General features: G+C 45.6%; 1 protein-coding gene across 12 annotated transcripts in view; it reads right to left on the minus strand.

The window, feature by feature from the left end:
* Positions 1-17681, minus strand: part of syngap1a (synaptic Ras GTPase activating protein 1a) — a 703692-nt gene that overhangs the window by 78192 nt on the left and 607819 nt on the right. For 9 of the 12 annotated variants that reach the window (XM_068009527.1, XM_068009530.1, XM_068009524.1 and 6 more), the window contains 3 exons: positions 16010-16865; positions 9473-9643; positions 8047-8264 (listed from right to left, as the gene is read on the minus strand). In XM_068009527.1, the coding sequence (XP_067865628.1) occupies positions 8047-8264; positions 9473-9643; positions 16010-16865 (1245 nt within the window). Of the gene's footprint in view, positions 1-8042; positions 8265-9472; positions 9644-16009; positions 16866-17681 lie in introns of those variants that run through there. The other 3 variants (XM_068009523.1, XM_068009531.1, XM_068009532.1) reach the window with 2 other exon arrangements.

Below are 17681 nucleotides of genomic sequence, written 5' to 3' on the forward strand. Positions count from 1 at the left end.
GGAAGGCAGATGGGATACTTGCCTTTATTAATTGAGGCATAAGAGCAGGCAGGCTATGATGGAACTGTATAAAACGCTAGTCAGGCCACAGCTGGAGTATTGTGTACAGTTCTGGGCAACACACTGTAGGAAGGAGGTGATTACACTGGAGAGGGCGCAGAGGAGATTCACCAGGATGTTGGCCGGGCTGGAGCATTTCAGCTATGAAGAGAGACTGAATAGGCTCGGGTTGTTTTCCTTCGAGCTGAGAAGGCTGAGGGGGGAACCTGATTGAGGTCTACAAAATTATGGAGGGGCATTGATAGGTTAGAGGCGTCAATAACCAGGGGGCATAGATTTAAGGTAAGGGGCAGGAGGTTTAGAGGGGATTTGGGAAAAAAATATTTCACCCAGAGGGTGGTTGGAATCTGGAACGCACTGCCTGAAGGGGTGGTAGAGGCAGGAACCCTCACAACATTTAAGAAGTATTTAGATGAGCACTTGAAACGCATGCAGGACTACAGGTCAAGTGCTGGAAAATGGGATTAGAATAGATAGGTGATTGATGGCCGGCATGGACAGAATGGGCCGAAGGGCCTGTTTCTGTGCTGTATAACTCTTATGACTATGATCTGATCATCACACTGCTATTGGTGGGATCTTGCTGTGAACAAACTGCCCCGTTTCCTACATTACAACAGTGACTACACTTCAACTATTTAATTGACTGTGAAGCACTTTGGGAAATCCTGAGGTTGTGCAAGGCACTATATAAACGCAAGGCTGCCTTTCTTTCTTAAACTCTTTTGGATTGTATAATCTACTTATTTTTAGAAGCCACTTGCAGTTACTTACATTTCAGAATCATGAATACCATCTGCCATTCAACTGCTTGAGTTGTTAAGTATCTGTAGGCCTTGTTGAATGCTTTTCTTTCCTCAACATCCTGTTTTCCCACGCAATTTGGCACCATCCACCAACATATGTCCTCCTCATATGATAGAATGGCTTTAAGAAGTAGTTTTATAATACCCCAGGGCGCCTGGTTTCTGTGCAATCCAGCTCATTCTATATCACCGCAGCAAAGACAAACCATACTTATGTGAAAGTCACAATGCACGAGATTATTTGTGGCTTGTAAAAGCCTGCAAAGTCTCAAGAAAAAAAACTGCATGTTTTATCTCCTTTCTTGACCTCAGCACATGTCAAAGCGCGTTACAGTCAATTAAGTATCTTTGAAGTATAGTTGCTGTTGTAATGTAGGAAACACAGCAGCCAATTTGCACATAGCAAGGTCCTACGAGCAGCAACGTGATAATAACCAGACAATTTGTTTTTGTGATGTTGACTGAAGGATAAAATATTGGCTAGGACACTGGGGAGAACTCTCTCGCTCTTCTTTGAAATAATGCCATTAGAGCCTTTACACTTAATTGAGAGAGCGGGGGCAACTTGAGAATTTGAATTCACTTTTTAAATATTTGGAAATGAGAAGCCTTTGAAGATGTTGTATTGTCGTAAAAATCCAACTGGTTCACCTTAAGGAGTGAAAACTGCTGGTTCTTACCTGATCTGACCCATTTGTGACTCCTGCCCCACGCCAAGGTAGTTGACCCTTAACCACCCTCTGACGTGGCCTAGCGCACCACTCAGTTGTTCCAAACCACTCTTACGTGATTCAAGAAGGCCCAACATCACAATCTCAAGCACAATAAGGATATGGTCAATATATACAGCCTTGCCAGCAATGCCCGCATCTTGAGAATTAATTGTAAAAATACATCAGTGTGAAAAGATGACATAGAAAGCTATGTACTATTTTAACATGGCAGCTCCTGGCCTGATGCCTGGGCTCACAGTCAGAAAACCAACCTCTTGAAACAAATCTTGGCTTCCAACAACCTAACAAACCATCCAGATTAACACTGACCATCCCAAATCTAGAAGGCTCTGTCAGAGGTACGATCTCTCGGATGTGATGCTAAACTGAGGCCCCCTCTGCCCTCCTAAGTGGACATAAAAGAATCCATAGCAGTATGAAGAGAAAGGGAGTTCTCCCTGCATCCTTGCCAATATTCATCCCTCAACCAACAACACGAAAAACAGATTATTTATTCAGCATCATATAGCTGATTGAGGGAGCTTGCCATGTGCAAATTGGCTGCTGCATTTCCTACATTATAACAGTGACTACATTTCAAAAGTATCTCATTGGCAGTAGAGTGCTTTGGGACGTCCTGAGTTTGTGAAAGGTGCTGCATAAATGTCTGTCTGTCTTTCATGTGCACCTAGTGATCGTAAGATTGGGCTATTGACTGAGGAAGCGGCGTTGCATTTTTTTTTTTACAGGCTGTGAGATGGATGACTGGGCAAGATGTTTTTAGCAGATATTCATTGAAGAAAGAACAGAACACCAGGATAAGGTCATAAGATCATAAGAAATAAGAGCAGCAGTAGTCCATTCGACCCCTCGAGCCTGCTCTACCATTCAATAAGATCATGGCTGATATGATTGTGGCCTTAACTCCACTTTCCTGCCTGCCCCCTATAACCTCCGACTCCCTTGTAGATTAAACATCTGTCTAACTCAGCCTTGAATATATTCAGACCCAGCCTCCACTGCTCCAAAGAGAATTCCAAAGATTAATGACCCTCAGAGAGAATAAATTCCTCCTCATCTCCGTCATAAATGGGAGACCCCTTATTTTGCAACTGTGTCCCGAGTTCCCACGATGAGAAACATGCTCTTAGCATCTACCCTGTCAAGCCCTTCAGAATCTTATATGCTTCAATAAGATCACCTCATTCTTGTAAACTCCAGTGAGTAAAGGCCCAATCTGCTCAACCTTTCCTCATAAGACAACCCCTTCATCCCAAGAATCAACTGCTTCCAATGCAAGTATATCCCTCCCTAAGTAAGGAGACCAAAACGGTACATAGCACTCTAGGTGTGGTCTCACCAATGTCCTGCACAGTTGTAGCAAGACCTCCTTACTTTTATACTCTCTGTCTAGCAATAAAGGCCAACATTCCATTTGCCTTCCTAATCACTCGCTGTACCTGCATGCTAACATGTGATTCATGTACAAGGACACCCAGATCCCTCTGTACTGCAGCATTCTGCAGTCTCTCTCCATGTAAATAATATTTTGCTTTTCTATTCTTCCTGCCAAAGTGGACAGCCTCACATTTTCCCACATTATACTCGATCTGACAAACTTTTGCCCACTCACTTAACCTATCTATATCTCTTTGCAGATACTTTGTGTCCTCACAACCTGCTTTTCTGCCTGTCTTGTCAACAGTATGTCAACAAATTTGGACACAATACACTCGGTCCCTTCATCCAAGTCATTAATATAGATGGTAAATAGTTGAGGCCCCAGCACTGATCCCTGTAGCACGCCACTAGTTACAGTTTGCTAACCCTATTTATCCTGCCTCTCAGGTTCTTGTTAGTTAGCCAATCCTCTATCCATGCGAATATATTTCCACCCTGCTTGTTACATCGTGAAAGAACGCGTATAAATTTGTCAAATATGATTTCCCTTTCATAAAACTATGTTGATTCTGCTTGATTGTATTAGGATTTTCTAAATGTCTTGTTACTACTTCCTTTATAATAGATTCTAGCATTTTCCCAATGACAGATGTTAGGCTGACTAGCATATAGTTTACTGCTTTCTATCTCCCTCCTTTCTTGAATAGAGGTGTTACATTTGCAGTTTCCCAGTCCGCTGGGATCTTTCCCGAATCTAGGGAATTTTGGAAGATTACAACCAATGCATCCACTATCTCTGCAGCCACTTCTTTCAAGATCCTAGGATGCAGGCCACCAGGTCCAAGGGGATTTGTCAGCCGCATTAGTTTTCCTAGTACTTTTTCTCTAGTGACAGTGATTGTTTTAAGTTCCAAATCTGTCCCTTGATGCAGAGCTCTATACGTGCTTAGGGACAGCAGCTACCACCTATGGCCGATTTGTGAAACACGAATGGGGGTAACAGCAAGCTGACCCTTAGGACCAAGTTAATGGTTTATAAGGCCTGCTGTATGGCTGTGAAACATGGGCAACGTACAGCTACCAGAAAAGAAGCTCAATAATTTCCATCTCCACTGTCTGTGGTGCCGATCAAGTTCCTCCCTCCCTTTTGCCTCTTGATTTTCTGCTATTCTTAGGATGCTTTTTGTGTCTTCTACTGTGAAGGCAGATACAAATAATTGTTCAATGTCTCTGCCATTTTCTTGTTTCCCATTATTAATTCCCCAGTCGCATCTCCTAAGGGACCAATGCTTAACTTTAGCTGCTCTTTTTATATATATTGTAGAAGCTTTTACTGTCTGCTTTTATACTTCTTGCTAGTTTACTCTCACACTACAATTTCTCCCTCTTCTTTTTAAGTCATCCTCTGCTGGTTTCTAAAATGTTCCCAATCTTCTGGCCTACCACTAATCCTTGCAGCATTGTATGCCTTTTCTTTCAATTTAGTACCATCTTTAACTTCTCTCTATCTTTGTTGCGAGTTATGAAGCATTTACTTAAATGTCTGCTACTGCTTCTCTATCGTCTTACCTTTTAAATTATTTTCCCAGTCCACTTTAAGCCAGCTCTGTCTTCATACCCTTGTAATTGCCTTTATTTAAGTTTAAGACACTAGTTTCAGACCCAAATTTCTCACTCTCAAACTGAATGTGAAATTCTATCGTGTTATGGTCACTCTTGCCTAGAGGATGCTTTACTATGATGTCATTTATTAATCCTGTCTCATTGCACATTACCAGGTCTAAAATAGCCTGCTCCAAGGTTGGTCAAAGAAACCATCCCCAATATACTCTATGAACTTTTCATACAGACTGGCTTTGCCAATGTGATTAATCCAATCTGTATGAAGATTAAAATCGCCCACGATTATTGCAGTACCTTGCCTACAAGCCCCCATTTTTTCTTGATTTATATACTATCCTACAGTGTGACTACTGTTAGGGGGCCTATAAACTGCCCCCATCAGTGTCTTCTTTCCTTTGTTATTTCTTATCTCTATCCAAATCGATTCTACATCTTGATCTTCCGAGCCAAGATCATTTCTCACTACTATACTGATCTCATCCTTTATTAACAGTGCTACCCCGCCTCCTTTTCCTTTCTTCCTATCCTTCTGAAAAGTCAAACACCCTTGAATATTAGTTCCCAGCCTTGGTCCCCTTGCAACCACATCTCTGTAATGGCTATCATATTGTATCCACTTATTTTTATTTGTGCTATCAATTCATCCATCTTGATATGAATGCTGCGTGCATTCAGATAAAGAGCATTTAAATCTGACTTTCTGCCATTTTTCCCTACTCTGACCTTATTTGCTGGTGCACTCATATTTGTACGCTCTGTCCTTTCCTGTCACACACAGGTTATCATTACCTGTATCGCTACCCTGCATTATTGCCTTGCCCTTTCTTGCTAATTTTCTAAATTTCCCCTCACCTGAACCCTCCCCCTACAGTATTTAATTTAAAGCCCTCTCTATAGCCCTAGTTATGCAATTCGCCAGGACACTGGTCGCAGTGCGGTTCAGGTGAAGGCCATCCCAACAGTACAGTTCCCTCTTTCCCCAGTACCGGTGCCAGTGCCCTAAGAATCAAAACCCACTTCTCCCACATCAGTCTTTGAGCCGCGCATTCAACTCTCCGATCTTATTTACTCTAAACCAATTTGCTTGTGGCACAGGTAATAATATTGCCGTTGTGGTTCTGCTTTTTAATTTAGCCCCTAGCTGTTCATACTCTCTCAGCAGCACCTCTTTCTTAGTCCTACCTATGTTGTTGGTACCCAGATATCCTTTGATATCCACCTGAGCCAATGAGCAGGCTGATAGTTTCACAGCCCTTCCATAGGCCAACACCTCTGACAAAGCATCCCTCCCCTTACTGTCGTACCAGCCTCACTTATGTGCTCAAGTCCTGGAGTGGGGTTTGAATCCATAATCCTCTAAGGTGCAAATGCGACTGACTGAGCTACTGCAGTGGGAAAATGAGGGAACTGGAGGGATTAGCATGGATGGACTGTGACTTTTTGGCTGGAATTTTCCTATTGGATTGGTCTTGCATGCAGTGCTCTATTATGGGAAAATTACGGGTGCACTTCCCTGCAATTTTCCATCTACTCATACGAAAGGATGAAAAATCATGGGCAGTGCATCTGCTGATTGAAACGTTCCGGTGCTAGTGTGGGGTCTTGGAAAACACCAATCTTTACGTTTGTTTAAAACTTAATATAGTCGTGATTGCAGTTCCCTGGCAGCCTACACATATGGCGGCGTCTTCGGTGACCAGTTTGACTGTAACAAAGAATTGTTCTTGCAGTTTGTTTCCATGGAGTCAAAGGAACTTGTTGACTTGCCTCTAGGAATTGCTAATTCTGAAAGTTCCTGACATATGTTCCACAAACGGAGCCAAAGAAACTAATGATTGCGTTTGTGGCAGTAATCAATCTGTCCAATATTTCAGTGGCAAAATTCCACGATCTTAACATCTATCATTTAACTCGAGCAAACGCAAAATATTGTGGATGCTGGAAATCTGAAATAAAAACAGAAAATGCTGGAAATACGCAGCAGGTCAAGCAGCATCTGTGGAGAGAGAAACAAAGTTAATGTTTCAGGTCGATGACCTTTTCACTAATGCTGCCTGATTTGCTATTTCCAGCATTTTCTGTTTTTTTTTAAATTTAATTCAGTCAGATTCAGATGTGGCATGGGTTAGATGCAGAGTAAACCTCCCACTACTGTACTATCAAGCGCACTCAGGTCAGGTACAGCACTGGTTAGATACAAAATAAAGCTCCCTCTACATTGTCCCATCGAACAATGTTGAGGCAGATTTAGGGTGAAATAAGTTACATTATAAATTAAGCCTGAATTCAGCAGCAGAGCCCAACTTGAGAACAAAAGGAAGCTCTCTGAAGGAGCAAGTCTCACTCCCAGTAAATTCAGGCCTTGGCACCAAGTTTACACTGCAAGTTTAGCATTGGCATGAAGTGTGAATACACTGTCAAGTGCATCTAATCCACACTGTTTTGACTTCACCTCAGGTTTTTTGGAGGGGAACTTGTGTTGCAAGTAGCCTCGAGTGGTGAGAGTGTGGAACTTGCTACCACAGGAAGTAGTTGAGGTGAATAGGATAGATCCATTTAAGGGAAAGCTAGATAAGCATATGAGGTAGACAGGAATTGAGGGTTACGCAAATCGAGTTAGATTAAAAAAGAATGGGAGAAGGCTTGAGTGGAGCATAAATGCTGGCACAGACTAATTGGCCTGCTTATGCTGTTTATTCTACGTAATGCCCCTTGGTGGGTGTTGGGCAAAGATGGCAATGAACTCTGGGCAGTCTCTTTGGAGATTTTGGTCCGGATATGCTTGGACCAAACTATTTAGATTCTTGGGATGTGGGTGTCGCTAGTCGGGCCTGTATTATTGACCACTCCTCTTTGCCCTCAGGAAGGTGGTCGTGCGCCTCTTCTTGAACCACTGAAGTTCATGTGGTGAAGGTGCTCCAGGTAGGAAGTTTATTCTTTATAATAGTTTGATTCAGCTCGGTGGTTTGCTCAGCCACTTTGGAAGCAGTTAGATGTCAACCAGGCTTCAGTCACGTACAAGTCAGACTGGGTAAGAACCAATTAGATTTTTTAAGCAGCTTTTTATTTTCAGATTTTTTTTAAAAAAGCAATTTTAAATTGGTGGGGATTTGAACTCATGTTCTCTGGATTATTGGTCCAGCAACATGACCACGACACTACCATACCTGGCTTGTATGGAGCGTTGTTGGAGCTGCATCCCATCCAGGCAACTGAAGAGCATTCCCTCACACTCCTGACTTGTAGGCAGTGGAGGCGAGGCACTCACCACACTGACCTGCCCTGGTAGCCAAAGCATTTATGTGGCCGGTCCAGTTCAGTTTCTGGTCAATGCTAAGATCTCGGTTGGAGAGGGGACTTGGCGATGATAATGCCATTAAATGTCACTGGCCCTGAAGGTTTCCCAGCCAAGCCATTGGTTAGGTCGGCGCTCCGCCGTTTACCTGTTGATAATGCCTTTGATCTGGTTGTCCTTCTCCTCTTGTTGGCGGCGCAGACGGTTCTCGCTCTCATCCAGGCGCGACTGGTATTCTCGCAGGATCTTCCCTGTCTGTTCCTCCTGCGACATCAGCCGTCGCTCGTACTCCTCCAGCTTGCGGTTCGACATCTGCAGCCGTTCCTTCAGGGAAAGAATCTCCTCCTCATACTGGGTCTGTTGCCCCTGTGGAAATGGATCACAGGGGGGAATAGATTACACGTAACCTGTCACACCAGGACGTTGAAAGGTGGGGGGAGGTGTTGGGGATGGGCGTCGGCGCTCATCAATTCAGCTGCCGTATGGAACCTGACTTTTTTTTTTAAAGCAGGCAGCCTTCAAGAGCTGCGACCTTCACAGATTGGTCACGGTCATTCCTCAGGCGAGTCGGCAGGCTGCACCCTGGCAGCACATTCCCTGTCTCAGGAGTCGCTGGACAGCTGACCTCTGAATGTGGATGGCTGGGTTTCCCGGCAGCCACTGTGTCACCTCTTGTATGAGTTTCCATCCAAGTTAAGGTTGAAAGCTGTTAATGAGCTCTTAATAAGACACACAGAGCCCTCTCTTTACCATATAAAAATAACTTTCCAGGTAAAATCCAACAAGTATGACAGTTCTGGGAACACTATGTCCTAGAATTTAGTTGGCGCTGCCCCCTTTTTGTGACTTTATTACAGTAAAGAATCCAATATAGATATTGGTACAGGCATGAAGAGAGGCATTCAGTGCCCATATGTTAAAAATATACTTAACTGATTTTGGTGTCATGCGGTACTGGAGTGCCTCCTCCTGACTCCACTTTAAAGCCACTGGCTGCTGCTGGCCACCGTTCATCCCCCTCTCCAGCTCGCGCGCTGTTGATTGCTCCCCTTTCTGGTTCACCCCCTTCCCTTAATCTCCCTCCCCACCTCACCTTGTTATCCCACCTTCTCTCTCTCTCGCCTACCTTTTCATTGTTCCACTCCTCCATTCTCCCCCTCTTGTCCCCTCCCTTCTCCCTCTCTTGTCCCCTCCCTTCTCCATCGCTTCCGTCGATCATCTCCCCCCCACCCCCACCAACACCACCCCCCCTCCCTATTCTTCTCCATTGCTCCCGTCACCCAGTCTCTCCCCACTTGGTCTCCCCTTTGTCGAACGCTGTCCTCCCCTGCTTTCTTGCATGACCTGCCTGACCGACTGGTAATGCAATGACCTCAAATGCAGACTGCGAGCTGCCTTGGGGCACCCAGCAGGTAGCTGCAGCTCACTGGTCAGATGTTAGGGACCCAGGGCCCAATATCGGGTGGGCGACAGGCGAACTGCGCTGGCCTGTTTCTAATTTCGGCACCCCGCCCCCTCCCCCTTGGAACTCCCCTAAAAACCAACACCCTTTGCCAACACAGCCCCATTTTCACCTTGTCAAGCCTGCTCTCATCCATCGACTTTGAATATTCCCGTAATTTGTACTCTTCCCGTTCCAGGTGCGAACTTTCGATGTCTGCAGAAAGGTGAGTCATGTTGGTCACCCAGGCGACAGTGCGCTCTGAAGGGGTGACGGGGTGCAGGGTGGAGGGTGAATGGGAGGCCTGAGGGACAGAAGCAGATAGCATTTATGAAACACCTCACAGCGACTTAAAAACTAAAACAGGCTCTGACACATAGCACACTGTTGCTCTTTCTTTTTCTGAACTGCCTAGGCTTTCTTTCCTTCGTTTTGCATTCGTAACAAAGGGAAGGATATCCAGTGTGTGACACTTGGCACCAAACTTCTGGACTTCTTGGGCTCAGGAGATATCTGGGCAGGCAAGTTGGGATTTGGGGATGGGATGGGGGCGTGGTGGGAGGGAATGGAGCAGGAGGGATCTGGTTCCAGTGATTCCTCAGCACTTTTTCCCTACGTTGGGGAATTCCACTGAAAGGGGCGGTGAGCGCATCATGGTCCCTCTGCCAGTGTCATGAGGTGGGTCTGGCAGGATGCCATCACCCAACCAGAAGCTTCGTCCACTCTTCCCACAGTCCCTCCTCCCAAACGCCTGCATGCCGGGACCAGATCCTGGAGGAATCAGGGGTCCAAAAAATAAAATGTGGCAAATGCCGGACGGTTGGTGGCAGTCAGCCAGAAAGTGGTGGCTTTCAAATAAAAACTTACTCTTTTTTTCCTTGAGTTCTTTAGTCAGAACAATCCACCCACTGAGGGAGCTTCTGACCTGGAATAGGCCAGTTGTGATATAAGGGGCTGCTCACTTACCTCCATAACCCTTCCCCACCCAATGGAGTGAGAACTGCTCCCTGCAAATACAGCAATCGGTGCAGGTGCCCAGCAGTTGAACACCAATTGTCCCAGAGTTCGGGGCAGGGTCAGGGCAGCAGAAACTGGTGGGCAAATATACTCAGAAGGGATAGTGAAAGGAAAGAGAGGATTGGGAGTGGTAGTATACTGTTTCCAATGGCAGCAGGGTCAGTGACTAGGGGACACAGATTTAAGATAATTGGCAACAGAACAAGAGGGGAGATGAGAATTATTATTTTTTTTTTTTACACAGCGAGTTATGATCTGGATTGCACTGTCAGAAAGGATGTCGGAAGCAGATTTAATAGTAATTTTGAAAAGGGATTTGGATTATATACTTTAAAAGGAACAAAATTGCAGGGCTATGGAAAAGTGTCAGCTGTGGCTCAGTGGATAGCACTCTCATCTCTGAGTCACAGTACTGAGGGAGTGCTGCACTGTTGGAGGTGCTGTATTTTGTATGAACATTAAACTGAGGCCCCATCTGCCTGCTCTGGTGAATATAAAAGATCCCATGGCACTATTTCCAAGAAGGGACCGAAGGTATGGTTGCTAAATTTGCCGATGACAGAAAGATAGGTAGGAAAGTAACTTGTGAAGAGGACAATAAGGAGGCTACAAAGGGATATAGATAGGTTAAGTGAGTGGGAAAAGATCTGGCATATGGAGTATAATGTGGGAAAATGGGAAATTGTTCCTTTTGGCAGGGAGAATAAAACAGAAGCATATTATCTAAATGGTGAGAGATCTGGGTGTCCTAGTGCATGAATTGCAAAAGGTTAGTATGTAGGTACAGCAAGTAATTAGGGAAGCTAATAGAATGTTTTCATCTATTGCGAGAGGAGTTGAATACAAAAGTAGGGAGGTTATGCTTCAGCTTTACAGGGCATTGCTGTGACCACATCTGGAGTACTGTGTACAGTATTGGCCTCCTTATTTAAGGAAGGAAGTAAACGTGTTGGAAGCAGTACAGAGAAGGTTTACGAGAATAATACCTGGAATGGGTGGGTTGTCTTATAAGGAAAAGATGAACAGGCTCGGCTTGTATCCACTGGAGTTTAAAAGAGTAAGAGGCGACTTGATTGAAGCATATAAGATCCTGAGGGGTCTTGACAGGGTGGATGTGCAAAGGATGTTTCCTCTTGTGGGAGAATCTGGAACTAGGGGTCACTGTTTAAAAATAAGGGGTCGCCCATTTAAGACAGAGATGAGGAGAAAGTTTTTCTCTCAGAGGGTCGTGAGTCTTTGTAACTCTTTTCTCAAAAGGCGGTGGAAGCAGAGTTTCTGAATATTTTTAAGGTAGAGGTAGATAGATTTTTGATAAGCAAGGGGGGGGGGTGAAAGGTTATCGGGGGGGAGTAGACGGGAATGTGGAGTTGAGGTTACAATCAGATTAGCCATGATCTTATTGAATGGTAGAGCAGGCTCGAGGGGCCGAGTGGCCTACTCCTGCTCCTAATTCGCATGTTCGCATCTAAGAGCAGGGGAGTTAACCCTGGTGTCCCGGTCAATATTTAAACCTCAATCAACATCACAAAAGCAGTTTATCTGGTCATTATAACATTGCCGTTTTTGGGAGTTTGCTATGAGTGAATTGGCTGCCGCATTTGCTATATCACAACAGTGACTCCTGTTCAAAAGTACTTCATTGGTTGTAAAACGCTTTGAGATGTCTGGTGGTTGTGAAAAGCGAGTCTTTATTTTAATGGAGCCGCGGTGTGGGACTAATTGGATAACTCTTTCAGAGAGCTGGCACAGACAGGATGGGCCGAATGCCCTCTTTCTGTGCTGTGAGATTCAATATCCTGCAGGGCCACAGTTCCAGTGTTAGAGAGGGGCCTTTGGATTTTCAGACCCATGGGACAGCTTCTGTAGCTCGGAGATTTCATAAGGGCTGTAGCGTCACAGCTGCAATACACAATTCTATTGTTGACTTTAGCTTCTGGCCAGTTGGTGGTCAGACTGGCTTCCTTTGAACATGGGTGGCATGTAAAGCAAGACACATAAAGAGAGCCACTTAACGTGTGATACTTGTCAGAGCATGCAGGAGCGATCTCAGTGCAGGGAAGTGTGGAGTAAAAATTCCATGACTTTTCCCCCATTAAAACAAGTTGCCAGATAGTGTAGTGAGCACCAAATTCACTGTGTAGCTTCTGTGTTGTAATGACTCTATAACAGGGAGCTGAACTGGCTGTTCCCAGCTGGGCTGAACATCAAGCCATACCAAAACAATATAAGTCACTGTCATTATAATAAAAGCAAAATACTGCGGATGCTGGAAATCTGAAATAAAAACAAGAAATGCTGGAACCACTCAGCAGGTCTGGCAGCATCTGTGGAAAGAGAAGCAGAGTTAACGTTTCGGGTCAGTGACCCTTCATCGGAACTGACAAATATTAGAAAAGTCACAGGTTATAAGCAAGTGAGGTGGGGGTGGGGCAAGAGATAACAAAGGAGGTCTGGATTGGACCAGGCCACATAGCTGACCAAAAGGTCACAGAGCAAAGGCAAACAATATGTTAATGGTGTGTTGAAAGACAAAGCATTAGTACAGATTAGGTGTTAATACACCTATGTATTAACCTCTGTATTATCAGTGTATTAACACCTAATTTGTACTAATGCTTTGTCTTTCAACACACCATTAACATATTGTTTGCCTTTGCTCCGTGACCTTTTGGTCAGCTATGTGGCCTGGTCCAATCTAGACCTCCTTTGTTACCTCTTGCCCCACCCCCACCTCACTTGCTTATAACCTGTGACTTTTCTAATATTTGTCAGTTCCGATGAAGGGTCACTGACCCGAAACGTTAACTCTGCTTCTCTTTCCACAGATGCTGCCAGACCTGCTGAATGGTTCCAGCATTTCTTGTTTTTATTTAAGTCACTGTCATTGTTGTCTCCTGAACTTCTTTCAATCATCTAGGGAGTGCAGAGAGGAATTTCTTAGGTTTCTATTTTTAATTTCAGATTTCCGGCATCTGCAGTATTTTGCTTTTATTCCCAGGTTTCTCACCTGGTTGGGAGTGCCCATGTTCACTGAAAGATTGAGGGGGGCGTAATCTTAAAATTAGAGCCAGGCTGTGAAGAAGCAAAATCAGGAAGCACTTTTTCACACAAATGGTAGAAGAAATCTGGAACTCTGTAAGGGGAACGTAGCGAAGATCATTCCGCTTGGATGGGAGTTCAAAGCTAGGGGGAAATAAATGTGATGGTCAGTGATAAGGATTTTAAATCCTCACTTGCTTGATCAGCAATTCGGGAGAATAATCCTTACCCAGAGAGTGGCGAGAATGTGGAACTAGCTATCGCAAGGAGTGATGAAGTGAATAGCATAGATACAGTAAGAGGAAGCTAGGGAGGGAGGGAGGGAGAAAGGAACAAAGGATAGGCTGATAGGATTAGGTGGAAGTCGAGTGAGAGGAGGCTCATGTGGAGGATAAGCACTAGACTAGACCTGTTGGTCTGGATTACCATTTCTGTGCTGTTAACTCTGTCTGTTTCTATGTAATGTGAAAAGGCTGTGGGTATCAAGGGATAGGGACCAAAGGTAGATAAATGAAGCTGAGGAACAGGCTTGAGGTGCCGAATAACCTTCTCCTGTTCCTATATATCGTGACGCATAAGGCATCACTGGTGTGGGACCCAGATTGGATGGACCAGCTGCTGTTGCCCTGTCCGACATTTGCCTTGTGTTGGTATACGGAAGGGCTGGGTATCTGCTGGAAACAACATGTTCAAAAGTAAGATAAACGTGAATTTATACTGCATCCGTCACAACCTCAGGACGTCCCAAAGAATTTTACAGCCAATGAAATACTTCTGAAGTGTAGTCGCTGCTGCAATGTAAACATGTGGTGGCCAATTTGTGCACAGCAAGCTCCTATAAACAGCACTGAGATAATGACGATAAAAGGAAAATACTGCAGATGCTGGAAATCTGAAATGAGAACAGAAAGTGCTGGAAATACTCAGCAGATCTGGCAGCATCTGTGGAGAGAGAAGCAGAGTTAATGTTTCAGGGCTGTGGCCTTTCATCAGACCGGGCAAAGGTTAGAAAAGAATTAGGTTTTAAGCAAGTGAAGGGTGGTGGGGGGGCGGGGGGTGGGGGGTGGGGCTGGGGGAGGTGCGGTGGTGGTTGGTAGGGAAGAGAACAAAAGGGAAGGTGTGTGATAAGGCAGAGGGCAGGAGAGATTAAATAACAAAGCTGTCCTGGGACAAAGGCAAAGAGTGTGTTAATGCTTGTGGTGAAAGAAAAAGCATCAGTTCAGAGAGAGTGTTAATGGCACAATAATGAGCAACTGTGTCTACATGAAAAACAGACAAATGGTTAAAAAAATAAAATTAATAAAAGAAAAATATAAAAAAAGGTCAGTCATGCCTTGAAATTGCTGAACTCAAGGTCGAGTCCGCGAGGCTGTAGAGTGCCTAATCGAAAGATCAGGTGCTGCTCCTCGAACTTGCGTTGATGTTCAGTGGAACACTCATAAATGTGGGCATGAGAGCAGGGAGTGGGGGGGGGGGGGGGGGGGTGGTGTTGAAATGGCAAGTGACCGGAAGCTCAGGGTCATGCTGTCGGACTGAGTGGAGGTGTTCCAACCTGCCCTTTTACCTCCTCTCTCCTCAGCATGCAAGACCCCAAACACTTCTTTCAGGTGAAGCAGCGATTTACTTGTACTTCCTTCAATTTAGTATACTGTATTCACTGCTCACAATGTGGTTGCCTCTACATTGGGGAGACCAAACACAGATTGGGTGACCGCTTTGCTGAACAGCTCCGCTCAATCCGAAAGCGTGACCCTGAGCTTCCTGTCGCTTGCCATTTCAACACTTCCCCCTGCTCTCATGCCCACATTTCTGCCCTTGACCTGCTGCAGTGTTCCAGTGAACATCAACGCAAGCTCGAGGAGCAGCACCTGATTTTTCGATTAGGCACTCTACAGCATCGCGGACTCAACCTTGAGTTCAGCAATTTCAGAGCATGACTGGCCTTTATTTCATATTTTTCTTTTTTTAATTATTTTATTTTATTTTTAAACCATGTGCCCGTTTTTTTTTTGTGGACAGAGCTTCTTATTACTGTACCATTAACATTCTCTCTGGACTAATGCCTTGTCTTTCACCACAAGCATTAACACGTTCATGAGAGCTGTGTTATTTAATCTCTCCTGCCCTCTGCCCTATCACACACCTTCCTTTTTGTTCCCTTCCCCGCCAAACCCCGTCCCCCCACTTGCTTAAAACCTAATTCTTTTCTAACCTTTGCCAGTTATGATGAAGAGTCACAGACCTGAAATGTTAACTCTGCTTCTCTCTCTTCAGATGCTGCCTGACCTGCTGAGTATTTCCAGCACTTACTATTTTTGTATGAGATAATGATTCTTTCAGTGATGTTAGTTGGCCGGGGTACCAGGCAGAACTTCTCTGCTCTGCTTCAAAATAAAGCTATGGGATCTTTCACATCCACCCAAGAGAGCAGACGGAGCTTTTGGTTAATGTCTCATTCGAAAGATGGCACCTCCAACAGTGAAGTACTTGATTGGGGTAGCACTGGAACACACAACTTTCTGACTGAGTTGTGAGAATGTTATCCACTGAGCCATGACTGACAACAGACCTGGATAAATGGGTGCACGTATTGATACCCCTGCAGGAAACCTACCTGTTTGGTGATGCCTGATTTTGGAGCCGGGGCATCAGTTTTGGCCATAATTGACTGCTGCCGCACCTTGGGGCCGTGTGCTGGCTCAGCAGGCGACTGCAGCAGGTTGGCGCTGGGTGGCCGGGGTCGCTGGGCCGCACTGACTGTCAGCTGCTGCGTCTTCCCTCGGACGAGAGGGGGAGGAGGTGGCGGCGGCTGGTCTATCCTCCTCTGGGGGCCGATGTTGGCCGGGGGTGCCGACAGCATGTGCTGGAGGTTGTCGGTCAGCGAGAGCTGCCGGCGGCTGAACTCGCTGTTCTGCCGGGCGAACTCGTCACTGTAGCTGTGGCTGTGGAAGATCTGCTTGTTGGCAGACAGGTCCTCGCTCTTGCTGTAACCATGGTAACCCAGGAGGCCGACCCCAGGCTCGGCGGGAGTCCGTAGTGAGGCAGGCCCATCGGAGGTCATGTTGAACAGGGGGTTCTGAAAGGACAAGGGGACTCGCAGCTGCCCATGCAATCCGTCCGTGGTAATGCCCATTTGTCCCAACCGTAGGCCTCCTGACACACTCGACCCGCTGCCCTGTGAGAGCCGGCTAGGCCTGAGGCCTACTGTCGTTCCAATCGAGGCCTGACTGCTGTTTAGCATGTCCCCAACAGTCTGGAGGTTGCTTATGCTGTTCATGCTCCTGCTGTCCTGCAGATCCATCATGGAGATACTCTTGTTCGTGGTCATCATTTTGGGGTCGGGTTCGGTGATGTCGGAGCTACTTGTACAGTATGCTGGGGAGGAGCGCGCAAGCGGAGGCCTCGTCACGTAAAAGACGTCCTTTCCCTTTTCCTTGGTCGGGGAAGGTAGCCGGGTCATATCAATTGAGCTGTGAATTGAAGGAGAATGATAGGACTAATTTACAACAGGACAGGAAGACTCACTGTGTTCTACTCTCACCCATTCCCTCTTAGGGCCTCAAAACTGCGAAACACCACTTCACGTCCCTCCGCCTTCCCTCCTTCCAGCCTCATCCAATACCCTGCTGCCCGTATCCTAACCCACACCAAGTTCCATTCACCCATCACCCGCGGTGCTCGCTGCCCTATATTGGTTCCCGGCCCAGCTATGTCTCAATTTAAAATTTTAATTCATGTGTTCAAATCCCTCCACAGTCTCGCCCCTCCCTCTCTTTTAACTTCCTTCAGTCCTATACCCCTTGAAGAACTGAGTTGCTCCAATTCTGGCCTCTTGTGCATCCCCAACTACTTTCAGTCTACCATTGGCAGCTGTGCCTTCAGCTGGCTAGACCCTAAGCTCTGAAATTCCCTTCCTAAACCTCACTGCCTCTCCCTCCTCCTTTAAGACCCTCCTTAAAACCCACTTCACTGAACAAGCGTTTGGTCACCTTTCCTAATGTCTCCTTTGTTGGTTTGGTGTCAAGATTTTGGTGGATAACACTGCTGTGAAGTGCCTTGGGTCGTTTTACTACATTAAAAGTTGCTATAAAAATGTAAGTTGTTGTCGCTATTGACATTGCTTCCGCCTACAATGTACTGTCTTGTTAAACCTAAACTTGGTGTCTTCTCGCCAGTGGATCTCAATTCATCTCAGCTTCTTTTCCAAGTTTATTGATGCATTTCCTGCAGTTTGGACCTCAATCCCTTCACCTGGGCTCCTCATCAAGATAAACAGGCTGTAAAAT

Source organism: Heterodontus francisci, chromosome 29 (genome assembly GCF_036365525.1).
Source record: "Heterodontus francisci isolate sHetFra1 chromosome 29, sHetFra1.hap1, whole genome shotgun sequence".
In the NCBI taxonomy this organism is placed as follows: domain Eukaryota; kingdom Metazoa; phylum Chordata; class Chondrichthyes; order Heterodontiformes; family Heterodontidae; genus Heterodontus; species Heterodontus francisci.